General features: G+C 43.9%; 2 protein-coding genes across 9 annotated transcripts in view; both read right to left on the bottom strand.

Moving 5' to 3' along the window:
- Positions 1-203: 203 nt before the first annotated feature.
- Fgfbp1 (fibroblast growth factor binding protein 1) lies at positions 204-3180 on the bottom strand. 2 transcript variants are annotated; one of them, XM_036201557.1, is made up of 3 exons: positions 3102-3180; positions 1717-1820; positions 204-1299 (listed from the first exon to the last, which is right to left on the bottom strand). In XM_036201557.1, the coding sequence occupies exon 3, from the start codon at positions 1277-1279 to the stop codon at positions 536-538; it is 744 nt and encodes a 247-aa protein (XP_036057450.1). In that variant the 5' UTR covers positions 1280-1299; positions 1717-1820; positions 3102-3180; the 3' UTR covers positions 204-535. The 2 variants fall into 2 exon arrangements, with proteins under 2 accessions (XP_036057450.1, XP_036057451.1); XM_036201558.1 differs by lacking the exon at positions 1717-1820.
- A 16015-nt stretch (positions 3181-19195) lies between these two features.
- Prom1 (prominin 1) overlaps positions 19196-26763 on the bottom strand; it is a 99250-nt gene continuing 91682 nt past the window's right edge. For 5 of the 7 annotated variants that reach the window (XM_036200730.1, XM_036200734.1, XM_036200727.1 and 2 more), the window contains 4 exons: positions 26656-26679; positions 26174-26242; positions 20642-20681; positions 19196-20072 (listed from right to left, as the gene is read on the bottom strand). In XM_036200730.1, the coding sequence (XP_036056623.1) occupies positions 20666-20681; positions 26174-26242; positions 26656-26679 (109 nt within the window). In that variant the 3' untranslated portion in view covers positions 19196-20072; positions 20642-20665. The remainder of the gene's footprint in view (positions 20073-20641; positions 20682-26173; positions 26243-26655; positions 26680-26763) is intronic. The other 2 variants (XM_036200731.1, XM_036200733.1) reach the window with 2 other exon arrangements.

The following is a 26763-nucleotide window of genomic DNA, read 5'->3' as shown; positions in this document are numbered from 1 at the left end:
TTTTCAATAAACATTAAACAATGTGGGCAGTGGGTGCAGAGAAAATATAAGATGGATTGTCTGAAGGGAGAACTTTGGACAGATGGACCCTAAAGCCAACCTTACATAGTTCATCTACTCACATCTGGAGGCATGTTGACAATGAGCCACAAGCTCTTTCAGAACAAGAGGTATAGAAAGGAAACAGTGGTTGGTAGTACTTTTGAGAATGCCCAGAACTTTATTATCCTGGTAAATACAGCCAAAAATTCCTTGCATGGAAATTATCACTTGGATTTATCCACTCCTCATATGCACTTACACTTGTGGTCCATGGAAGAATACACTGAGGTAAAGAGTCTTTAAAAAGTACACCCAAGGATGTGAAAGAACAAAGCAAATTCTAAAACACAAAAACAAAATTTATAAAAATGGTTTAAATACTTCACTGTGGTCCAATAGTATGAAAGTTTGTATCTTGTATGGAACCTGGGGAGCTTTGCAGCAGACACTGGGGCTCTGACACCTCACTCTTAGGCTGCTCCCTCTAACTTCATCAGCATGATGTGGCCTGTAACATGTTGAGGAAGAACGTGCAGAGGGAGCTCCAAGATTCCCCACAGAATTCCAGGGCAACCTTCCTCTGGTTGAGCACATCTGGGTCCTCCAGACACTCCGGATCTTTGATGGACACTGCCTGGGTCACAGCTGGATGGGGGGCAGTGTCTTCTTTGACCTTGTTTGGCTCCATGGTGAAAGCTTCTTGGACTTTATTGTGCTCCCTTGGGGAGACCTCTGCTTTCTCCTTTCTGGGCTTCATGTTCCCATGTGCACTGGGGTTTACCAGTTTGAGGTTAGACTCTGGAAACTTCTTTCTGCACACTCTTGTCTTCAGGGCACTCTTGGAGTTCCTGCAGATATCCTTCTGTTTGCGAAGTGTGCGGACAATTTGTTTCCAGTAGATCTGGTCTTTGTCATGCTTAAGGCAGCCGGTTGGATCACCAGCATAAACACAAGAAAACTCACGATCTGCTTGAGTACATTGGACATTCAGGCTGACGCCCAGCTCCTCCTCAGTCACAGCCCATCTGCAGGTGGTGTGGTCTTTGGTGACAAACTTGCCATGGGTCATGGATTTGGATGCCCTGCTTCTCTGCTTATTCTGGGCCTTGCCCAAAGGGGCAGATGTACCCTCCTCTGTTATGCCGTGAGGTGCATTCTTGGCTTGCTTTCTGATCTTTTCTGAGAGCACCTGAGTAGCCAGAAGGAAGGAGAGCAGGAAGAGGCTGTGGATTCTCATGGCTTCTGCTGGGTGGAAACCTGTTTGACAAAGGCGGGTGAGTGGCAGCAACTGATGGTGCAGGACTGCAGGCTGCCTCCCTCAACACAGGTTTGCCCACTTGCAGGTCTGCCAAGCAGCCTGACTGCTGACATTTCCACTTCAAATAAGGTTACAACTCACCCATGACTCTTCTCCATTCACTCATGACCCCTGCATTTTCTCACTTTCTCAGCCCTTCATCTACTCATGCAACAAGCATTGAGTACCTATCTACAACATAACAAAATAATGAACATTTTCACAGTGAGTGAGAAAGCCATAGGTATCTTAAAGAGTTTACAAGATACAGCTGGAGGAATTTAACTAGCGTCAACTAGGGACTTTCTTCTCAGCCCTCAGTTTAATCTTGGAAAAGCCACTCTCCCCCTATAGAAATTGTTGAAATAATCACCTACCCCTTTACTGAAAGGATGTAGCAGGAGTCACAGAAGTGTCATGGAAAGGTATGTTGACTCAGAGTTGAACATGCACAGGGTTTGACACACAGAGCTGGGTGTAGCTGTGGGAACAGAGGGGAAAATTCATGAGGAAGAACCCGGAAAGGCAAGAAGGTGGGGGAGGCCATTGAACTTGATGGAACCCAGGGAAACAGTGTGGAGAGGGAGGAGTTTCACATCATTCAGACTGCAAGACTGATCATGCCCGAGCTCAGTGGCACAGTGCAGAGCACACAGGAAATATTTATTTAGTGCTTTTTTTAAAACAAAAAAGAAAATGACTTTCAATGGTGCATTAAGCAACATGTTTTTTATGAGGTAGGAAAGGAAACTATAGATAGGTAAAGACAGAAGAGAAGCCCACGTTGATTTGCCATCTGCGAGGTGTTAAGCACCTCACCAGCACTGAATTCTCACCTGTCCTAATCCACAAAAGAGCCTTGCACAGAGCTGTTAATGTAACACCCCAGGCAACCACTGGGACAGTTAAGGCTCAGGCTGATAAGACACCCCAGGTAACCACTGAGACAGTTAAGGCTCAGGCTGATAAGATAAGCAAGTTGCCCAGGGTCCCTACCCTATGTGGGCAGAGACAGGTGGAGTGGAAAGCCAGAGTGTGTCTCTCTACCATTACTTATTTCTCACGTCTTACTTTTCATCTTTACTCTGCTTTTCAGAAAATATCAATAAAAAAACAAGAAAACAGTGTGGCACCAAACATGATGACTAAATAGTTCATATCATTTATGCTTTAAAAAAAAAAAGAGAGATTTTTTTTTCTGAAAAATAGGAAAAGTCCAGGAAATGACTATGGACTCGTTTCTGCCCAGCACTCTGCCCACCTATAGGGCTTGAAAAGGAAAAGGCCCTCAGAGAGTTTGGGCTAAAGCACCCAGGGGTTGAACAGGAGGCTAGATAAGCCAGGGAGAGACCTGTTTCTCCCCGGCATTGTGATCTAGCTTTCATGGCTCCATAATGTGATCCAGATCCAGGTGGGTCCAGCAGCAGAGAAGTCAGTGTGTGTGTGTGTGTGTATAAAACTCCTTTCAAGAAGGGGATGACAGGATGGCTCTGAAGATAGAGGCTCTTGCCAAGCAAACCCAATGACCTGAGTTCAAATGAACCCGAGTTCGATGCTTGGATCCCAAGTGAAGGTGGAAGGCAAGTCCCAGCTTCTACAAGTTATCCTCTGCTCTCACCATGTAAGCCCCCACCCCTGCAATATCATACACACAATAACAACAGCAACAATAATTATATATGAATGTGTGTGTGTGTGTGTGTGTGTGTGTGTGTGTGTGTGTGTGTCTATTTAAAGAAATATTTAAGAGACCCAGGCTTACCTCTCTGTGAGTATGCAGGTCCAGGTGTGCCAGGGAGTGCAGGTTTCCAATCCTCAGAGCCAGGGTGCAGGCTGGGGATTTCTATAGGAGCCCAAGCCGGTTTGAGTTTTTATAGCTCACATACTTGTGGCGCTTTATCCCTACTCCTCCCAGCCACGCCCCTCAGAGTGAGCTAGTTCCTGGAGGGAAAGTGCTGGATGAAATCCAGGGAGCAGGGGTTTGTATTTCCCGTGAGCCCTCTGCCTTAGTAGTCCTTCCTCTCCCACCTAATGGCCGTGATCAAAGTGCAGATCAGCCTTGCAAAGATGAGGCAAGGATCCCAGCCGTGGCGTCTATGAACAGAGCCAAAGGACCATGCCATTTAATTGTAGCAGCCAAACCCTGAGCCTGTTTCCTCTAGTGCCCTGCCATAGTCTCCATCTCCAGTGGCTCTTCCCATTTTAAAGATGGAAAAATTGGCACTTGGCAATAGTAAATGGGTCTGGGCTCACCGAGCTGGCAAGAATAGATCTCAAATTTAAACCTAGGACTCCCATCAGCCGTAATCTGATCTCTTCCCACCTGGCTGTCTCAGAATATTTGGAGAATGAGTGACTGCAGTCGCTGAAACCTGTTTCTGACTTCCTGTTTGCTTGGATCCAGGTGGATTTTGCTATGTAGGCAGATGGATCTGTGGGCCCCAGGGGCTGGTGAAGAGATAATTCTCATAGTGGTATTTCATTTGAAAATATTGCCTTCAGCTCATCAGAGGGAGCTCACACAGGTCATCCTGCGCAGGTAGAGTTTCATTCCAGACACATCTAGATAGGGAATCTTGGCCACAGTATGCACTGAATTGTGGGACACTGTACCCTCCAATCTCCTTCTCCAACCCCCACTTGCCCACATTGTTCATAGTGTGTGCATAACAGCAGCATCTCACTGCAGGCAGCCCACTGGAGTCTTTCCTGGAGCTGAGCTATTTAGGTTTGGGCTCGTAATGAGATCTTAAGCTGTTTTCTTTGAAAACAGGCATTTGTATTATTGCACAGCAGGTGTTTTGAGAGCATTCTTCCTTTTTGAATGTGGTGTTTCTAATAAGATTGAAATCCTAATTCTAATCATTACTGATTGAACTCTTTATCAAAGAGTTTAAAGAACAAGTGCAGCTTGGCTTTTGGTAGAGGTGAGCAATGAACACAATGGATGGTACTGATGAATTGGTAGTGGCCCACTAGTAAAGGCTGGTGACTGGATGCCTCTTTTCATCTAGGCTGGTCATTGGGAGAGGATATCAAGTTCAAAGCTGGTTTTATTCACATGCTTGTTACTACAAATAACTCCTTGAGCCACAGTGTTTGCCTCACTGGGCTGGTGTGGCCACCAGAGATTGTGTTAGTGGATGTATTTGGGCTCTGAGGTGAGCTTTAGCTAAGGGCCAAAGTATCAAGTTAGACTCACCAAAAATCAACCCCTTCTTCAGATGTGACCTCATGGAAAGAAGAAAATGCTGATTTGATACATTAAAGCAGTATTAATCTGTTGAACAGATAAGTACATGGAAACTTTATTTAATGTCAGAAGAAACAGGGGACTGGCTAAACAAACATTAAAAGCCAGTGAGCAAGTATTCAAGTCGCAACTATGAGGAGAATGTGCATTCCAAATTGTAATTGAGGTTTCTGAATCCCTGTTAAGCAAATCAAAAGACACCTGCTGCTAAAATCTCTCTTTTTCAGAGTGTCAAGAGACAGTGTTAATGCTACAACTGTGAATAGGAAAGATACTGCCTTAATCTTCTGGAGAATGGACTTTTCAAAAACATTTAGTATTAACTCTTTTTGTTAGGTATGTTCAATTGTTTCAGATTCTGAATCAATCTAAAAAACAACTTAGTTTTAATTTAGACTAATCAAAAAAATTATTGAGTTTTTTTAGGTTATAATGCTTAGAATAACCAATAATTTTCAATAAGACAACTTAGCTTTTTCTCATGTAACAGTTATTACAACCACTATCTTCTTTCTAGAAAAGTTTTCGTGGTGGTGATGGAGATGGTTGTGGTGATTAGGTGGTGGAGGTGGTGATGGAGGGTGTGGAGTTGGTACTCATGATGGAGGTTGTGGAGTTGGTACACATGATGGAGGTAGTAGAGGTTGTCATTATGATGGAAGTAGTGGAGGTGGTGGTCATGATGGAAGTAGTGGAGGTGGTGGTCATGATGGAGGTTGTGGAGGTGGTGGTCATGGTAGAGGCTGTGATGGTGGTGGCAGGAGTGGGTTGTTTGTTGGTTTTACTCTTTTGTGATCAATTTTCCCCTGAAATCAAGATATTTTACCATCTCAGAATTTTTTTAAGTAAATTATTTTTAACATCAAATATTCCTTAAAGGAGTTAACATGTTTTAATATTTTATCTCTGCATCTAATTATATACATATGTGCACACACATGATCTGATGGCATAGAACACATAGAAATACACATGTACAAAATGCCCACACTCCATCATATTGTCTTAGAGTGGAAGATAGTTCTAGAGAGTCTCTCATTTAAATTTATCATCTCATTCATATGTTACTAAAATTTCCCAGTGCTGCTCTGGAAAGGCGGGAAGGGAGATGGAAAGTGGCTCTCTCCCCGTGGTGAGACTGTCACTGTGCAAGTTGCCATGTGACCATGCTCTTCACATAAGCACTGAAGATGTTTGGGTGAGAACCCCAGAGACAACTCTGAAAAGGCCAATAAGGGCACAAGGACTCACAGATTTAAGACTACTACTATGTAGGGTGCCACATCAGAGAGAACGGAGGAAGAAGAACAGTCAAGATACTTCATTCATTCACCACTCATTCATTCCACCACTGATTCATTCTTTCCTTCCTTCCTTTGTCAAAAGACCACCCAGGAAATGCCTGTTCTTGGCTAACAGGAATGTAGTCAATGCTGCTGTAGTCCTTGCCCTCAAGGAAGTGGTAGGCAATAAAGGGGTAGGCTTCTATCAGATGACAGTCCAGAGGTTAATTGCTAGGTTGGAGGGAAGCCTGGGGTTCTACAAGTGGGGACATCTCTCCTAGTCAGAGGTAGAGAGGAATTTCTTAGGAACTCATAGAGATGGGGCCTGGCGGTGAAAGTCAGTGATCTTGTCATGCAGTAACTATTCTAGGCAAGGTAGAGTATTAGGCACTCAAGAGGGTGCCAACATGAGTCTGATTTGACTCCTGCCCTCAAGGTCTGGCAAGTTTGGCAATGCCTGGCTCTTAGATGTGGATAGCTTTCATATCACACTGGAAAGCCAGTCATGTGGTCATAGGCTATGTCATATCTAGTGATGAACTTCTGAGACAGCACAAATATCCTCTGCAATTCCCTTTCCAAGCAAGCCCCTACTAGAGCTGATGGCCATCTTAGTATTTGTAAAGGGTCTATTCAGTTTGTTTGTACATTTCTGATTAGATCATTTTTTTGGTGTTTATATTTTTGAGTTCTTTATATTTACATGTTCTAGATTTTAATCCCTTACAAGATGAATAGCTGGAAAATATTTTCTCCTATTCTGTAGGTTGTCTCTCCACTTTCTTATTTGTGCTTATGTTAATGTTTTGGCAAAGCAGTGATGTCCTTGGAGGACCCAGGCTTCTGGATTGTAAACCAATGAAAACATCCAAATGAGAAATAATCAGATCAACAGCCAACCAAAACAGTCTGTAGGTACACTCAGGATTTTGGTTGTTGTTTTGGAGAAAGTTGAGGTTCAAATGGGTCACATGAGCAGATACTTGGTTAGTGGGCATTTATAATTCACCAGTCTTAGGGCAGTTGGTCCTTCTAGTCCTTATATTATTGTGGGATGATGGCAAGATGGAAAGAAAGTTTAAGTCCTAGTGGAAAGGTTAGAACTTTTAAAAAGGAGTTGTCTGAGGAAACAATTAAATTCTCCAACTAACCTAGGACATGAGCATCCTACTGAATGAATCTTCTTCTGGCAGCTATACCTTTGGTGTTCTGACAGCAATATGTATACCTATTATTGTTAGTAATACCTATAACTCCAAAATGAATTAGGAGTACCCTGAATAGCCTTGTGTTGTGGGCATGATACATGTAGAAACGTGATTTTGATTTATATGTTGAGTATCTTGGAGGTGGAAAATTCTCCAAGTTTTTCAACCTGAAAAGAGCAAATGTTAGGTGATGGTCCAATGGTTTATAATAAATGTTAGGATAGAGCCACTTGCTAGTCTGGTAACCTATATGAAGATAAGTGTTTAAAGTTTAGTCAAGTGAATTGTTTCCTGGGTTCTGCCCTTCATAAGAGACACCCTAGCTAAGGGCCAAAAGTAGCCACATTCTGCAGAGCTCCATGATGTATGATGATAAGATCCATTTGCATAGTCTGTGGCATCCCACCAGCCAGTACAAAAAGGCTCCTCAGGTAACTGATGGATATAGGAAAAGGTGACCTCCTACAACATCATAGCATCTGGCAAGAGACAGAGCCACAGAACTCATGTTCCTGTAGGTGGAATGTTCTAGAAGGCTCAGTTTCCACTCCATCCTAACTTGAAGACCCTAACAGCTGTGCTCTGCATGGACAACTAGATGGGGAAGGTCATGGGCTGGGTCTGAAACCATCTCTACTTTCAAGATAGTCTGTGGGTAACCAGTTATTGCTATTTTAATAGTAGCTGGTATGAGGTATTTTGTTTTTAATGGCAAAACTTTTGAATTTTTATTAGTGTACAATAATTATGCAAAATAATGGATTTTATTGTGACATTTTCATGTATTCATAGAATGTTCTTTAATAATATTCACCCTCTATTATCTCTTCTGTCCCTACCCCTGCTGGTCCTCCTCCTCTGCCTTAATAGCCCCCTTTCTGTTTTCGACCTTTTTCTTGAACAGATTCCATTCATGTGGAAGGAAACATGTAATACTTTTCTTTCTGAGTTTGGCCTATTTCATTTAACAAGATTATCTTCAGGTACACTTACTTTTCTGCAAATGACATGGTTCCACTCTTTATAGCTGAATAAGACTCCATGTTGATTTACCTGTTGCTGGGTATCTATGCTGATTCTATGACTCAGCTGCTATGAATCACATCACATCACACATGGGTATGTGGGTCTACCATATACTGACTGCTTTCTTTGGATGTATACCCAGAGTGGCTGCTGGATCGTATAATAGGTCTAACTTTAGTTTTGATTATATAGGTACCAAAATAGATTATATAGAGATCAAAATAGATATGTTTTGATTTTATAGATATAGATAATCAAAGTTATTTGCATAATGGAAAGGCCAATCAACTATCTCACACAACTATCTTCCCTTCCAGACCTCACCAGCGCTGGTGTTTGGTTTCTGGATGGCAACCAATGGGATAATGGGAAGACAGAATCACAGCATAGTTCTGAAGAGTTCTATGTTGCATTTCCCTGATGGTTAAACATGCTGAGCATTGTCTTTCCATGTATGTATTGTCAATTATACTTTCTCTCTTGAAAAGGGACTATTCAGGTCATTTACCCATTTATTGACTAGATTACTTTGTTTCTGATATTTAATTTTATTAGTTCTTTATATATTCTGAGAGTGAATCTCTGTCAGATAGACAGTGAGGAAAGATTTCTGCTCATTCTGGAGGTTGTCTCTTCACTCTGTTAATTGCTGCTTTCTTGGCTTTCTAAGGAGGGTGTTCAGAAATTCATTGTTGTTCTCATATCTTGAAGTGTTTCTATTGTTGAGAGGTCTAAGCTTCCTCTATTTTACAAGCTGGTCTAAGTTTCAGTTTCTTAAACAATGGGATATTAATTAATAATACCCCTGACAGCAGGCAGGAGGGACAGAACATGTACAAGCCCTGAGTTAGCCCCAGAGTATCTCAAAGCATTGGCCAAATAAGGACAATTCCTACAACGTCCACTCAAAACTTACCCAAGTATGTCCAATGATAAAAAACAAAACAAAACTAAAATCTCAACCTATCAAAAATGCATTCATATAACTGCAGCCTGTTTAACCAATTATGTTTGGAATGACGTAGCTTTTCCTGAAATTCTCCTAGCTATGCTTAAAAGGATCTATACACCTTCACGTCGCCATGTTTGTAGAGATGGTTGACTCCATATGCTGGTAAATAAATGCTCTTTGCTCTTGCATACTATTTGAGTCTGGGGTCTTCTTTAGCATTTTCATGGACCCCTACATTGTCATGGGATAGTTTCTTATATCCAAACCATTGGCCATTTTGTAGCCAGTGAGAGGCATGAGAAGTTGATAAGGCATGTATGCTTAGAGTGAAGAGCTCTCAAAGGCTCAAGAGGTACCCTTGACTTTTCCTTTGAAATAAACACTTAAATTAAGATGTCTATTGCTATTAGAATGTCCAAACCTCAGTAAATATTTTGTTTGCATGTTCATAATGAGTATGTCCATAAATCTCCATGGAGGAAAATATTATCAAGAGGCATGCCTAGTGAAAGGTAGAAGAGGCAGTTAAGACAGTTAAAAGTAATATTTGATGAGCAAGCTGGTGAGGACCTCATGGTGGCCTGGATGGTTCCGCTGTACCCCTCTGGAGGCAGAGGTCAATGGTACACAAGATGCTGTTGAGACAGGCACTGAGAAGAATGCTTTGGCCAAATCTTCAAGTGCTGAATGATCTGGGAAAAGTCAGAAGCCATGCGGAAAAACAGGGTGGCAGGGTGGGGAGCGGGGAGGAGCAGTACTACACACTGCAGCTTTCCTGGGGCATACCCCAGAAACATCTTCAATTCTCGCCTCTGTCATTTTTCTTTTTTGTTGAAAAGTATTTAGGTGGTGGCCATTGTCTTCCTCCCTCCCTCCCTCTCTCCCTCTCTTCTTTCTTTCCTTCCTCTTTCTTTTGGAATCTCCTGGATCACTGTCAGCTCTGAGCCTGCGCCTATTGGTCCCTGGAAGGACTGGTTATGTCCTTTTTCCACATGTGGTTACTACGTAATTGCATTTGTTGATTATCTAAATAAAGAATTTCGTGGACTTCCCATCTTTTTCACTCCTAGAACTAACGAACACCATGAACTAATCAACACATAGGTCATGAGAGGCAGCCATGTCTGGTGGTCATGCTGTTCTGCTGTCCCGTGAGGTCTCTCCTTCCACCTTGTCTCTGATGACTGAGTGCTACCTGCTGGCATGTTTCCCCGGGATCCAATTATCCCCAGTTCGACTGCCTGGTTTCATTTCCGTCTCTATGGTAAAATACCCAGACAAAATGCAGCATAGGAGGGAAGATTACTTTAGCTCACAGTTCATCACTGTGGGGAATTCACAGTGGCAGAAGCTTGAGGGAGCTGGTCATGTTGCATCCATAACCAGCAATTGAGAGCAAAGAATGCACACATGTGCCAGGGCTCCTCATGCAGGCCAGCCCTCCGTTCCACGTTTCCTGTTTTATACAGTCCAGGACCCAATCCATTAAAGGTGCCCCACATTCAAGGTGGCCATTCTCACATCAATCATAATTCAGTTAAGAAAATCCCTCCTAGGTATACCTATAGGCCAACCTGGTCTAGCCAATTCCTCACTGAGACTCCCTTCCCAAGTGATTGTACACTGTGTGAAGTTGACAGTCAAAACTAACCAGACAGCTGCCCCTGAAGCCTGGAGAGACCTTTTTGGCATTCTTTAAGGATAACAATGGGAAGAGCGTACATTCCTTATGTGGAACAATACAGGCCGGGGTCTATACATAATTATTAGACTTATGTATAATAATTTGGCCACTAACACAATGAGTCCAAAGAAAGGGTTTGCCTTGGAGACTAAAATACTCTTCTAGACTGCTGGTGTCTGTCTAACAGTGAACAAAGACCCCTTAACACTGGCACTTGCTCCTCATGCCTAGCAAATAGAAAAGTCCATGCTCTGCTGCCATCTGGTGGCTACCACTGGAATGTGGGCGTATGTGGCACAGGACCATGGAGTTGTGTTCTCTGAGTGGCAGATACTGGCTGGCCACAGCTATGGGTAGCATCAAGGTCGTGCTATCTCATGCTTTACCCCATGTGGTTTCACTTACAGTCAGGACACAAGATTACCAACAGAGACCTAATGGATAAGAGCCATGTCTCACACCCTTGGCTTTCTCAGCTGGTGGTGTCAGCAAGTGTTGGAATGGCCTTTATGATTTGACTGAAATCAGAGAAAAGCGAAGGTCACTGACTCACGATTGTTCGGCAGCCACTTTGTGAAAAGTACAGCAATGGGCATTTAAAAGAATGCAAAGGTGAAGCTGTCCAGGCTCATTCTCTGATCCGTGACACACTGGCGACTGCTCATACCTCCCAGGCTCCAAGCTTGCACTGGCTCTATGACCTCACAGGAAAGTCCATTTTGTTTGTTTGTTTGATTGATTGTTTGTTTGGTTTTTCGAGACAGGGTTTCTCTGTGTAGCTTTGCACCTTTTTCCTCGAGCTCACTTGGTAGCCCAGGCTGGCCTCGAACTCACAGAGATCCGCCTGGCTCTGCCTCCCGAGTGCTGGGGTTAAAGGCGTGCGCCACCACTGCCCGGTGCCATATTTTTAAATGTTACTCAATGGACTTTCCTAACATGGTCTCTTTTCAGCTCATTCCCTGTAGCTTGTGCACAGACCCTGAGGTCCCAGATGGCTGCTGTCCACTGCTCTCCCCACAAGTCAGACTTCTCAGGACACTTTGTCTTTGCCAAACTCTTGTCACCTAAATCCCCTTCTCTTCTTGTCTGCCTGGATAGCTCTCCTCTGGACTTGTCTGCTTGTAGTAGCTCTCATGGTTCCTTCAAATGGATCCTGTAACTTTCAGACGCTGTTAGCCTTCACTGGATCACTGTCCTATGCAGTGTGGTATAATGCCATGCTCAGAGCCCCTCACTGTGATTATTGCATATCTTTATTTTTTTTTTAAAGATGCACTTTATTTTGTTTGCATGAGCATTTTGCGTGTGTATATGTGTGTTTACCATGTGCATGCCTGATGACCCTAGAGGTCAGAAGTGGGTGTTATGGAACTGAACTTAAGGATACACAGTGGATTCTAAGAACTGAACCCAGGCCCTCTGCAAGAACAGTAAGAGCTCTTAACTGCAGAACCATTCTCTAGCCCTAGATCTTTAAAACACTCTCCATGTTTTAAATGGCCATTATTTCTACCTAGATTGAAAGTAAAGGGGGGGAAAAAGCTGAATTTGTTGCAGACACCAAATCTGCTCCTAACGCTTCCATTCCAAACACAACGTTAGTCCTTTCTCTGTAGTAAAATGTTCAAAGTGGCTCAACACCACCCAGCTGAGTTAACAGCAACCAAAAGCCCCAAAGAGAAAATTCTGCAGAGATACCAGCTTCAAGCACCCAGCTCTGTCTGGAGGCAGAGAGGGCAGAGGACAGAGAGAAGGAAAGAGACATTTCTCAGGACCTGTGAGATAGAGGGTGATGAATACATTTTGCATGAACTGGTCACTGTCACTCACTAGTTCTTAATCTTTTTAAACTCTAATTTCTAAGGTGTCAATAGATACATAATAGCTCCAGGGAAAACTCAAAACCAAATGCTATTCCAGGAGCAGCTGCCTGAACTTTTGTACGCTCCAGGATGACATCAGATGTAAGCTGTGCAGGTGGGAAGTATCTTTCTAAGGGATGTTTTGTGTCAATCAACTGTAATTACCTTCGGGAATGTAGATCTGAATATATTTGCAAGGAGCACACTGCAAGGCCTTCCATGTTTGTGGTCTGCTTAGCTCTTCCTTTCAAAGCTGCTACACTCAAACCACACTGGGATACTTTCTCTCCGGTTCCTCATACCCACCTTTAAAGCAGTGGTTCTCAACCTGTGAGTCTCGACCCCACTGGGGTTGCTGAATGACCCTTTCACAAGGGTTGCCTGTCAGATATCTTGCATATCAGATATTTACATGACGTTTTCTAACAGTAGCAAAAGTTACAGTTACGAAGTAGCAATGCAATAATTTTATGGTTTTGGGTCACCACAACATGAGGAACTGTATTAAAGGGATTAGGAAAGTTGAGAACCATTGGTTTAAACAGAACAATAGTTGTTAAGAGGCTCAACTGTACCAGTGCCTAAGCGTAAGTTCAAACAGAAACTGAACTGCTGAACTGAAGATACTGAAATGTCTCAATTCTGTCACACTGGCAAGTATTTACTGAGTGCGTAAACATGCCCAGACAGCCTTGGGCTATGTGACTTCCACTTGTGAAGCGGTAGAGAGCATAGTGTTGTATCATGTCAGTTAATGTGATAAATGAATAAACCCCAAGTTCTGGGGGCTTAGCACACTAAAGACTTCCTTCTGCCTCACATGAACTCCAAAATGGACCTTTCTAATCCAAGGCGACAGTGAACCATCACCAAACACACCTGTTGTCAATAGCAACCAACCAGACTGTGACAACAACTAGGTTGATTGCACACCTTGGTTATGACCAATGCCTGCTCTCCATCTCCCTGGATCAAAGATTACTGTCTTAGTTAGGGTTACTACTGCTGTGAAGAGACACATGACCATGGCAACTCGTATAAAGGAAACATGCAATTTGGTGGCTCGCTTGCCATTCAGAAGTTCAGTCCATCATGACGGGAGCATAGTGGCATGTAGGCAGAGGGGTGCTGGAGCTGAGACTGCTACATCTTTCAGACAACAGGAACTCAACTGGCAGTCATACTGTGTGGTACCCTAAGTATAGGAAGATTCAAAGCCGAACCCCACAGTGATGCACTTCCTCCAACAAGGCCAGACCTCCTAATAGTGCCTCTCCCTATGAGATTATGGGATTGGGGATTATGGGATTATAGAGGCCAATTCCGTTCAAACTACTAGGATTACTTTCCCGAATTTGCCAAACTTGCCCTTCCCCCAACACACGGAAGTATTCCTATTTACCATGGGAGGATGGGTGAAGACATGTGACAGCCATTCTCTTGATACCCTGCTCACAGGCTCCACCACAACCCAGGTGACAGACTCTTCAGAGTAACTGCTGTTCTATAGAAAAGCACAGATGTGGCTTTGTAGAGCACCTGGCTGTTTGGGGATGCATAGAAAGCCCTTGGGATGAGGTTGATTCCTGAGAGAGTCAAGGGTGTCATTCACCTGACCGAGCTACCTATAATACGGGAAGCCTTAAACTTGTTTGCACTAATCAGGAACAGGAGATATGATGCACCTCAGGCAGATGTTGTTCTGAGCTCTAGCTACAAATTAGCTAGGAACTCGGCCTAATTTATCTGAGGGCCTGGCAACAGGTGCATTAGATACAAACCAACGGTCTTTCCCTTGGGGACCATAAACTTCAAGGACTCATGTGAACTTTAGGTCTGTGCGATAACCATGCTGAGTGGAGCCCCTGGCACAGGTGCAGCCTCTGCCTTCAGTTACCAACAGAGACTTTGATCTCTTGAAACACAGCTCCATTACAGCTTGCTAGAGAAACCTGTTGGAGCACAGAAAGCAGCAGAGTGGACCTCCAGTTATCACTTCACTCAGACATCCCCATCCTGTGTTGGGCCCCTTGGATGCTAATGACAGGGTGGGAGATGCCAGCAGATTTCTCATAGTACTTAGAAATGGATTAGCAGCAGCAATAGTTCTTCCTCACTCCCCCACCCTCTCTCTCTCTCTCTCTCTCTCTCTCTCTCTCTCTCTCTCTCTCTCTCACACACACACACACACACACACACACACACACACTCACACACTCACACACACACACACACATACTTGGAGGAGGTGAGCTCATCTGTGGAACCAGATGTCATTCTAGAATGTTCCATTTCTACGTAACATGAGAAATTCATTGTCATTTCCTACCACACCATGAGCATCTGATACCAGTTGGGGATGTCTAAGTGGAATAACCAGCAGTTCACTATGGACTTTAACTGATATGTTAAAGACACTCCTCTGAGAAGGAAAGCTCTGAAATGCTGCTAGTGCAGGCTGGCTTGACATTTCTTATACCCCAACTTAAATCTCAAGGGAAGACTGGCCACGCAGAGGAGACATTTGCCATTTTCTGTTCTTTTAATAGCAACCTCCCTGGTATTGTGAAGTGGAATCCTGTCATAGTTTTGGTGTGTGTGTGTCCACAGTTGCTGGTTGTCCTGAGCACTTGTTATTTGCCTATTCCCCTTTTGTAGATCTTCTTTGGAGAAATAGATATTCAAGAACTTGCTTAATTTACAAATTTTGTAGTTTTCTCACTAAGTTTTAGAAACTGGAACTGTTGCTCCATTATCACGTACACAATTCAGAAGCAGGTGTCCTTCTGTTGTGTCAACATTGCCCTTCAATATACAAAGTTCTAGCATTTGGGGCAATTCCTCTGCCTTGGCTGCATAGTAAAATCACTGGTGGGAATTCGAATCCCACCCGGTGAGGACCTGACCCGACCAATTCCGCTGGAATTGGCTGGAGCCCAAGCTGCAGGGCTTGAGAAAGGTCTCCCAGATGGTTTGAATAGTGAAGGTGGGGCTAGGCTTTCTGGACTAGCTAGAAACAGTTCAAGTTGACAGTCATGAAGTGCTATGCATTCTTAGACCAAGACAAAAACAAGCTTGGGGGAATGAGCCACATTTTTGCTTGTGCTGGGCAACACTTAAAATTTTGTTCTTTCTGATTTTGTTAATTTTATTTTGAACATAGAGGTCGCTTCCTTCTAAGTCCATGCCTCTACTGTTTTGACCATGGGCTGCTTCTGTACAGTGGCTGCCTGAGCTGGGTTGAATGGTGTCTACATAACATTCAAGTCCACCCAGCTCCTGGAATTGTGACTTTGGAAACAGTGTTTACATATGGAATGGAATTAAGATGAGGTTATTCTTGTTTAGGACGGGCCCCATCCCAGTAACAAGTGCTCCTATAAGAGGGAAATTTGTCAGGCAAAGGAAAACTCCATATGAAAACACACAGCGCCACAAAAGGATGTGTCCAGAAGCCAAAACCACCAAGGGCTTCCAGTGTCGAGAAACTGAGAAGCAGAATGAAACAGGGCTCTGTTGGACACTCAGGAGAAGCTAGGCCTTGAGACAGCTGGAGTTTGGACTTCTTGCTTCCAGAACTGGGAAAGAACAGGTTTTGTTGTTTTAAGCCTTGTGGTCGGCACAGTTCATTAAGGCAATTGTAAGAAATAATGCTGTAACTTAATGGATTGCTATGACATCAAGGTATGTCGTTTGCCAAGAGATCAGAATCATATTCTCTCCCCTTCTCCCTCCATTTCTCACTTTCTCTCTTCCTCCTGCCTCCCCTTCTTTCCTCCCTTCCTTTCCTCCCCTGAACTCTCTATATGGACCAACCTGGCTCACACTTACAGTGAGCCTCCTGCCTCTGCCTCCCAAGTGCTGAAATTACAGGTACACACTAGCACACCAGACCAAAACTGTCATTCTTCCAAGGTCATTCCCTTTTTCACAGGGCTCCTTTCTGGATTTTGTTGAACAAGTTCCCTATGCAACTAAGGGTGACACATTTCTGTTCTGCTCAGAAAGCTAGCCTGGAAATCAAGGACCGCCTGAATATTTAAACTTTCATAGGGAGTCCCACTTAGTAACAGAAAACCTGCACTGTTGTTAGCCTGTTAGCCGAAGAAGTCAGTAAGGGATCTATTTCTCCATTATTGCACGTTCCTGGGTGAGGGCGGAGGGTGTCACTGAACTCCTTAAACGTGTGTGTGTGTGTGTGTGTGTGTGTGTGTGTGTGTGTGTGTGTGTATAGCTTGCTCTGATTTCAAATTCCATGCATCTAGGGTGAGAACACTGGATAGAAAGTGTCGCAACAAAGGAGACTGTTCCTTGTGTTTGGGAGACAGTAAAGAATTGTTATTATGCCTTGACTTGTGCTTCTTCCAAACCACCTGTGGTGATCTCAAAGAAAATGGCCCCCAAAAGGAGTAGCACTATTAGGCATCGCTTTGTTGGAGTAGGTGTGGCCTTGTTGGAGGAAATGTGTCACCGAGTGGGTGGGCTTTGAGGTCTCCTTTGCTCAAGCTATACCCAGTGTGTCATGCAGTTCACTTCCTGTTGCCTGTAGATCAAGCTATAGAATTCTCAGCTCCTTCTTCAGCCCCATGTCTGCCTGAAGAAAATGGACTAAACTGCTCAAACTGTGAGCCAGCCCAAATTAAAATGTTTTCCTTTGTAAGAGTTGCCATGGTCATGGTGTCTCTTCACAGCAACAGAAACCCTAAGCTACCATCTGCTGAACCCTGAGCTGTGCTTATTTGGAGATGGCAATTTTAGGCAGTGAGTACTTTTGAGGTGGTCAAGCTTAGAGATTAAAATGGCATTGTCAGGGAGATAGAATCCTACCTGACAGGTATTCCATAAGAGGCAACTGGAACACAGACACCCAAAGGAAAGAACTGTGAGGACACTAGGAGACAGCCACCTGCATGCCACAGCAAGAGGCCTCACATGACACCAGCCTACCAACACTGTGACTTTAAACTGCTGGAGCCTGAACTGTGAGAGAAGAAATTCATTGCTCAGCCCCCCCGTTTGTGGTGTGTTTCCAACGGAAGCTTTAGAAAGTTAAGGCAGGAGCCACAGGCACAAAGGATGTAAGATGAAGATACTGTCTCAGCTGCCAGTCTGGGGTATCTGTCCGCAGACTACATCTGCTTCTGTAAACTAAGATGCACCTCTGAGATGCATCTCTGCATGCAGAGACTGTGGCTGATTTTCTCTGTACTTTTCTAATGTGTCTGAAGTGTGTGTGTGTGTGTGTGTGTGTGTGTGTGTGTGTGTGTGTGTACACAGGTAGGTGGTTTGGGCTTGAGTAGTTTATAGTTTTCAATCTGTAGGAAACTTTTTCTACAGTTGTCTCCTTTACCAGCAGTAGGGCTATGTAGCAGCGATTTCTGGACACGTCTGCTGCCCTAGAACTCCGGCTGTTTCTTGATGTGGTGCTTTCCTTGGAGGCCCGTGGATTTAATTAATCTAGAGGATGCTGAAGTCCCATGAGTCTAAGTCATGGAGATGGCCAAACAAATGCAATAGACAGACAAACAGAAAACCAAAACCAACCAACCAAAAATCCCTGAGTATAACGACAAAGGAGAGAGAAGAAAATAACAGGACATGCTGTGTATAGAAAGGACTGAGAGCCACATGCTCAGCTCTGAGCAGCACTTGGCCTGGTTGAGAGGGACATCCTGGTATCTACACAGCAGAGTTCAGCATCAGGTGAGTGATACCCAACTAGGTAAAATGAACGTTGTGTGCCATGTGGGCTAAAATCTACTTCAGACTACGAGATTTATTTTAAATTCAAATGAAATGCACTGCACTTTAATTATGTACCAGAAGAGTGACTTTAAATATTGCTACCATACTTGGATTCAGTGTAAAGAATCCTATTGTGCCCGTCACAGTTGTCTGCCTGTGAGCCCCCAAGGGTGTGCATATAAGGGGGCATTTGGGTGCATACAGAGACCTGGATTGTTTCATAAGAAATGCATTTTTAAAAAAAAATTACAGTTGGGCATTTTGCTCAGTGGTAGAGTGTTTGCCAAGCAAGCACAAGGCCCTGGGTTCGATCCTCAGCTCAAAAAAAAAAAAAAAAAAAAAACAACCACCCAGACTGGTCTTGAACTTGCCACCCTATTGTTTCTGCTTTCTGTGTGCTGGGATGGCAGGCACGCGCCACCGTTGCCTGGTAAAACAGTGCCTCCATTAGGTCTGAAAATCCGAGATTGCAAAAGACAACTGGCCAAGGAGGCAGATCACCAGCAGACAATCAACTCTGGATGGTGGGCGCTCTCATTCTGGAGAGTAGTGGGATAAACATACAGGAGCACAGCTTCAGCACAGGCATAGTGCAGACTGGGCTGCTCAAGGAAGCCGCACTCAGGCCACATTTCCCAAACTCCTTTATATGGAAATGAATCAGGGCTGTGATCTCCTATGGAAAAACCTGGCATAAAGCTACACCTCTAACACACTTTGCTTTGGCCTGACCAGCTTTTCCTCACTTTTTGGAAAGGTCATAGCCAACAAGAATAACCCACAACAAATGCAAATTGACTTTACCCTTCCATGTATTTTTAAGGACCAAACTCCAAAGAAGGCTCCATTCATCCACGCTTTATTTCAAATCTCAGAATTGTAACAGGAACTCTTGCACCTCATTTTAGAATCCCACTGGTAATCAGATGATACTGAGCTTAGAAATGGCCATCCTTATACATTAGAAAGTGCCACTGAAGTATGAACCAGGACTGGTGTCTGTGAAAATGACTCCACTTCCAGCTGAGTGGTGTCTCCTTCTCTCAAGGTCTCTCTGTTCTGGATTGCCCGTGGTGTCAAGCAGGTATCCCTCTCCCGAACAGGCAGACCAGCACAAGCAGAGGGAAATCCACAAGGAAGGATGTGCCTGCTGCAGGGTCCACACACTTTTGGTGCACGCAGAATCCTTTCCACAGCACTAGCAAGTAACAGTAACCTCGTTTAGGAGAAAAATCTAGAGTACTCATTTGTTTAAAAAACTCCGACTGTGGTAAAAGAGTATATACACAATTTACTATACACAAAATACATCTTTTCTGTAAACTGGTTGGTGTTTAGCACACTCCACATATGGAAGTAAGTTAGGTACCCAGCTATGATATCCAAATAGCTGGCTCAAAGATAAATGTATCCATGGGGAACAAGCACCCCCATATGTTTTAGTGTCTAAATAGAAATTCAGTGTAAAAAGGTTAAAAAAAAAAAAAAACAACCAAAAAACCCAGGGGAGAGCCATTCTTGAATAGCGATGGACACATGGATGATCACCATGACTGTTTATTCCTGACCAAGTGTTACCCTAAGACCACTGGTGCCATGTTCTCAGTGCCCGCCTGAGTCTCCACACTTGCCACCATGATTCTTTTGGGACTTGGAAAGTTCTAGAAGATTCAGAAACTATCCAAAGTCTGGGATGCTTTCCACTTCAACTGTCTTGATGCTGAAAATGGAAATCAAACATCATTTTAGAAACTGGCTTTGAGTTACAAAAGAAAGCAAGAATGCGGAATCCTAAAATGGTTCTGTCAGGAGCCCAACAATAGAAAACATAAACTTCTTCAAGAGGCAGGTGGGCTGGTTTTGTGTGCCTCATCTCATCATTAGTTTAGAAATTATTTTCTGACATAGATTCAGAAAATACATGTTCACAGAAGTGAACATTGTAAAACAATGTGTTAGCACATATAAAAATCTCTCAATTCCATAACCCTCAATGGACATGTGAATATTTAGCAGCTTATTATTTTTACTACATTTTAAAATACCTAATTTTATATCCTTATGCATCCAGACACAATCACTGTGTATGTGTGTATATTTGCATATATCTACACACGCACATTTTCTAGTCACTGAGTATAACTGGATTCTATGTAATTAAAAGCATGTTATATACTCTATAGATTTGTTTAGATTTTTCAATTAATATGTTAGAATAACCTGTGTTTTGATGTTTTAAAAAATAAAAACAGTCCTACAGATCCATTTATATGAAAGTGTTACACTTACCTTAAGCAATTTTGACTTCAGTTGTCAGTAACGAGACGGGCTAAAAAACAAAAACAAAATAGAACTGTAGCACTCTGGGCTAGGCTGCAGGCGGTCCCATCACCTCTGTGCTCAGAAGCAGGATGTGACTATAGTCACAGATGAATACAGACAAAACCCCAGAAAGTTTACCAAGGAAAAAGAATGCCAGATAAAGCAGATTGTTCTAGCATCTATCTGTTCTGCATTTGAAAGGATGATGAGGCTAGGGTGAGACAAACCAAGGTACATTCTATGGTTAAAAGGTGATGGTCACTGGGAAGATGTGTGTGGTAAGGGTCACCAGGGACATGTGTGGAGTACATTAGAGCAGGAAAAAAATAGATAATGGCAGGTGACTCTTGGCCGCAAATGGCTTCCTGAAGCTTGACTCTAGGGGAAACTCTGCTGGGATCTTGCTGGACTCTAGATGTATGAAGCCAGATGTGTACATATCTTGTAAATGGATTTCTGATTACCAACCAACACTAACCCCACCATCCTCTCACATTTCTTCAAGACCGTGACCTGGTCCACCATGAGGAATTTGTGCAAGGGGAGGTAGGAGAACTCTATCTGGAGGGTGTGAGTCCCAAGTCTGGCACACCCAGTTCATCACACAGCATCCAGACACCATCTAGAAGGCTGGCACAGGTGGAGCAGGTGCAGGCAGAGACACTGCAGCCACGCTAGCACTTCCAATGTGTTTCTCCTTTGGGGAGGAAAAATGTGGCAGGTGGGCCCTTGCCACTTCCCCCGAAGCATCTGCAGGCATGCTGCACAAAGGATGCCCTCTACAGCTCAATAGCAGGGCCTGAGTTTGAAGACGCACTTCTCAGAAACAGTGAGGTATATGTTCCCCAAAGTGGTTTGTTAGTATTAGAAGGGAAAACATCAAGCAGGGTGTAGTGGCTAATGCCAATAATCCAGCTCGGGGAAAACCACTGCAGGAGGATTGCCATGAGTTCCAGGCCAGTCTGGGCTACACAATTCATACCTGTACAGAAAGGATACAAATTGTGCCATCTCCAGTGGAGCAGACCACTGTACTTCCTGTGATGGGATTTAGCAACTTGATGGGATTTAGAATCACCATGGAAAGACACCTCTGGACATGTCTGTGATGGATTTTCTAGGTTATGTTAGTTGAGGTGGGAAGACCTACCTGAATGTGGGTGGTCCCTTGCTACAGGCTGGGGGTCCTGAGCTAAAACAAACAAACAAACAAACAAACAACAAAAAAACAAAAGGAGGAAACAAGCCAAGCACTGGCATTGGTGTTGTCTTTGTCCTTACTGTGGCTCCAATGTGGCCAGCAGCCCCTTCTCTAAGTCACTCGTGTCAGGGAGCTTGTTAGAGCAGCCATACTTCCCCAGTGAAAAATGCCTGTTCTTGGTGCAGACTGCATAAGAGGCAGAGCTAGCCCCATGAAGAACGTCTTAGGCTTCAATGCTTACAGCAAAGCCCATTGCTTTTTTTCTTTAGGCAAAAGCAAATGACCCACCACAGGCCATAAGACAGACAGACTAGAGGTTGTGAGTGTCCGTGCATGTGCACTGAAAAGCAAAAACAAAAGGGGACTGTATCAGATTTGTGTGTGGAATTGAGTACGCCACCAACAATATGCTTCTTACTTATGAGGATTCTTCCCTGCCTGACTCCCCATGAGGTAATACCTTGGTCAAACCAACCCTACCTTGGCTAAGTGAGTGCCTTGACTGTCACAAAGCTTTTCCTAAAGGGCCAAGCACCTTCAGGAGGCACTGACCATGTTCATATTCACATCTCTCTTTGTCCTGGTTACAGGAGGTGTGTCAAGGTTTGAGTGGAATCACATGACCAAGTCTATGTGAAGGGAGCAGGTATCCAGGCTTCTGTGTACAGGAGGTCCTCTAAGGGTCTTCCCTGTAATCCATGGCTCCATGGGTGTAATGAGGACAGGCTGAGTGGTACCGGCTCAGCTGATGGGTTATTGAGTCACCTTTGTTTATTATGTTTGAGTCACCTTTAGATTCCATCAGAGTCACCCATGTAATAAGAGCATCCCCACTGTCATGAACTACAAACCCTTAAGTAGGGGACTGCACTAATCTAAGAGTAAACTTTGACCCTTGAAGCTTCTAGGCAAGTAGAGCTCTTGTTGACACCTTTTACAGATGTGGAAACTGGGGCTTAAGAATGTCATTCCACCATGACACAGTGAAATAGTGACGATTCACTCCATTCTAGATCCCAGAGTCTTCTAATAGGGCTTGGGAGTCTCACTGAGGCTGAAATGACTATATCCCTAGGGCTTCTGAAGTGTAGCTCTCATTTTCAAAAGATAAACAAGTCTTCGAATCTGTGTTTTCCTTGCTCAGAAGAGCAGGTTACTCAAGGAGAACCACCAGGTTCCCACAGGACAGTGGGCATTCAGAATCAGGAGACCTACCAGGTTCCCACAGAACGGTGGGCACTTGGGATCAGAAATTCCACCAGGTCCTCACAGGACAGTGGGCATTCAGGATCAGGACACCCACCAAATTTCCACAGGACAGTGGGCACTAGGGATCAGGAGATCCACCTGGTCCTCACAAGACAGTAGGACTCGGGAAAGAGGGAAGGTTTTGGTGTGTCACTGAGAAAGCTGCTTCTGTGACACAGGAAGGACCATGTAGTCTTTGGGACTCAGGTTATTGAAAAATTAAAACAAAGCAAACAACACCTTCAACCTATCTTTGGGACCACCCTACAGAATATAGGAAGTTCATAGGACTCTAGATGGCCATAGAGCACTGAGGAAGGACTTCAGGTGCTAACACAGTCCTAGCTTCACCCCTCACAGGATGTGGAATGCTGTGATCTTCCCAAAGACACACCTCAAAAGGTATACTGAAAGCAGAATCATCACAAAATCTTCCTAAAACACTAGGTATTTAAGCTGGGCAGTGCTGGTACACGCCCTTAATTCTAGCACTCGGGAGACAGAGGCAGGCAGATCTCTGTAAGTTCAAGGCTAGCCTGGTCTAAGAGCGAGTTCCAGGATAGCCAAGGCTACACAGAGAAACCCTGTCTTGAAAAACAAAAGAAACAAAACAACAACAAAATACTAGGTATCTAACACCACTGGAGCACTCCATCTGTTTTGAACTTCAGCATTTACAGGCCCAGAGGCTCTGTTCATAAGATGGCATCTGTTTTTCCTGTTATCTGTCTCAGTCACTTCCTTCTCCTCTGCAGTAAATCAGATCTCAGCTTCAGGAAGGCTTACTGTGTTCCTGTTACGCAGACACACGAAATGTGAAGTCAGGAGAACCACCAGACCAGAGAACCAAGGGCTTTGCCCTAGAGGCAGTGTGCTGGTGAGATTGAGTGGGGACTCAATTATTTCATCACTGATTTTTTTTGTTTTTGTTTTTTTTTTTAGATTTATTCATTTATTATGTATGCAATATTCCTCCTGCATGTTGCCTGTAGGCCAGAAGAGGGCACCAGATCTCATTACAGATGGTTGTGAGCCACCATGTGGTTGCTGGGAATTGAACTCAGGACCTCTGGAAGAGCAGCCACTGCTCTTAACCTCTGAGCCACCTCACTAGTCCCTTCATCACTGATGTTTAAAGAGGACATCTGACCCTCTTTTATACCCAAAGGTTCAGGCCAGGGTGTGGCAGGATGGCCCCAAGGATGAGAATTGGTGAATGTCTAAGAAGCATGTCCAAACTTTGACCCTCAGGGTCTCAGGTTGGCTAAGAAAGCAACCCAACACAAAGCTGTAAAGCTACTAGAAGTGTGATGAGATTTCTTCTGTGTTTTCATTTTGTAACCTTTGTTTGCAATTCTATTGCTGAGACAGGGTTTCTCCATGTAACCCTGGCTATTCTGGAACCTGCTCTGTAGACCAGGCTGGTCTCGAACTCAGAAATTCCCCGCTGTGTATTGTTGGTGGTAAAGAGTTCACCTCTGGCCTGGAGAATCTCAGCTGAGAAGTGTGAGATACCTCTAAGTTCTCCATGCTGAAGAGGGAGGCCACTGCACAGAGCGGGCCAGCCATAGCACTGTCTATGTGCTCTGGACCAAACCTGGTAAACTGAACCTTGTCTTGAAGCTACTTCTCAACATAGCATTCTAGCATCCAAGTCCAGCACATTATCAGAACAATAGATGTTTATCCTCCACTTACGGATTCCCACCCCTTTATCATCACTACCTCAGCGATGGCTTGAACATCTGAACAGCTCCAGATTCACAAATAGAGATTCTGATCACCCAGATGATAGTATTATAAAGCTGGGGTTGAGGGACCACTTTGGGGAAGTGATTAGGGCATGAAACTCCAGAGATCACCACCACAAAGGGACACAGTGAGGAGAGGAGATGTCATCTATGGGAAATCTGCCCTCGTCAGAAACTGAATCTGGGGGTCACCTTGATCACCCATTCCCCAGCCTACAGAATCACGAGAAAGAAATTTCTGTTCTTTATAAGTCACACTGCTTAGAGCAGCTCAGTCAGACATTATAAAGATACCTCTCCCCACATATGACAAATGGAAACAAGAGGTTCTTATTTTAAGTTTTTAGACTGTTCCAAGTTGTAAGTTGGAGGGGAAAAAAACCCACACTTTTATTCTTCTGAAAGGAGAAATTTTACTCACTTTCTTGTTCCGTTCCTCTCGAAATCAGCACTGATGAAACATCTGCCATTTCTAGGCAACATTGCCAAAGATAAGGATGCCCCTGACTAGAAGGAGGAGTCCTGTGTGGTAGCATCTGGTGAGGAGCCCACACTGGTAGCTTCCCTGTATGTGGTGTCTATTCTTTTAAGGGGAAATGTCCCATATGGAGCATGGGACTTCTACGACAGGAGGATTCCCCCTACACCAATGTTTGACTCACTCCTTTGCAGCTGGGGTGGGGGCAACATCCCCTAGGAGCTGACTATTGGCATGAAGCCAACTGTGTAGTCATGGGGAGGGCCATAGAGAGGCTGGTCCTGGTAGACATGTCTGTCTGAAATTTTAGTAGGGTGATGCAGAATTCACTTGGCAGGTAATACTAAAGAGTTATCTGGCAAATCCAGACCCACAGGAAGCCCCTTTAACTCCAGGAAACATATAAGTGCAAGGATTTTGGAGAAGAAGTTCGAGTTCTTTTATGGTTGAGTATAGTTAATTTTTCTGGAGAGAAGGAAAGAAGGAAGAGAAGGAGGGAGGGAGACAGAGAAGGTTTTTAAACCACTACTTCATGAGAGGAGGGCTAGGTAAAGGTGTGCATGCATGTAACCCATTAGGATCTAGAGTCACTCACAGCATTTTAAGTCTACCCCCACTCTGTTGCTGAGAAATCCACTGAAATTTAGAAAGTTGGCATCGTGGCATGGTATGCAGAGAGTGACCAGAGGTAGCCAGCGACAATGCAGGGTCATGCAGAGAGAAGGAAGGGCATCAAGAGCATGCAGAAGACTCGCTGCCAGGGCTAGCAGAGACAGGAAGGCTCACCACAGGCTAGGCATGCACTTGAGGCTTTCTTTTACCTTGTCATAACAGGATTGTGAACACCATATAAATGATCTTTATGATAACCATTACTACCGTTTTCCAAACTGTAACAAAAATAAATACACCAGAAACACCAAATTACCTCGAGGATGAAGTATTTACGTTACGGATCACAAAGACGATGTAAAGGCTACAAAACGTGTATCACAGATTGTCAAGTCTGCAGAGAATCGTGGAGGATGTGTTATTTACATCTTCCCCCTTTCAAAACCGCAGATGGAAACAGCGGCTTTATAGGTCAATACATCTAATATATAAAATGTTCATTCACTCAACAAGCAATTCGTGAGTACCTTCTATGCACCAACCCTCTTTCTAAGAGGTGTCATGATCCATCTTTACCCAGGCTTATCTCTTGTTCTTTCTTATGCCATATTATTCATTTAACTAAAGGTCTACCATGTGATAGAAACCTCCCCATCCCATCTGTGAAATAGTTTTTTTAAAAAAGGCTTACTTTTTCATGGGTACAGTTTCAACACTAAAATATAAAAAGGGGAGATGGTTATTTATGTGTTTTATCACTAGGAAGACCATGATCTACACCCCTCCCCCAGTGTTTTCA

This window comes from Onychomys torridus, chromosome 10, assembly GCF_903995425.1.
Source record: "Onychomys torridus chromosome 10, mOncTor1.1, whole genome shotgun sequence".
Taxonomy (NCBI): domain Eukaryota; kingdom Metazoa; phylum Chordata; class Mammalia; order Rodentia; family Cricetidae; genus Onychomys; species Onychomys torridus.
This window is presented reverse-complemented; position numbering and strand designations above follow the sequence as displayed.

Bases quoted from the DNA above. Each gene is read 5' to 3' on its own strand.
- Fgfbp1 (XM_036201557.1), bottom strand. From the start codon at position 1,279: ATGAGAATCCACAGCCTCTTCCTGCTCTCCTTCCTTCTGGCTACTCAG.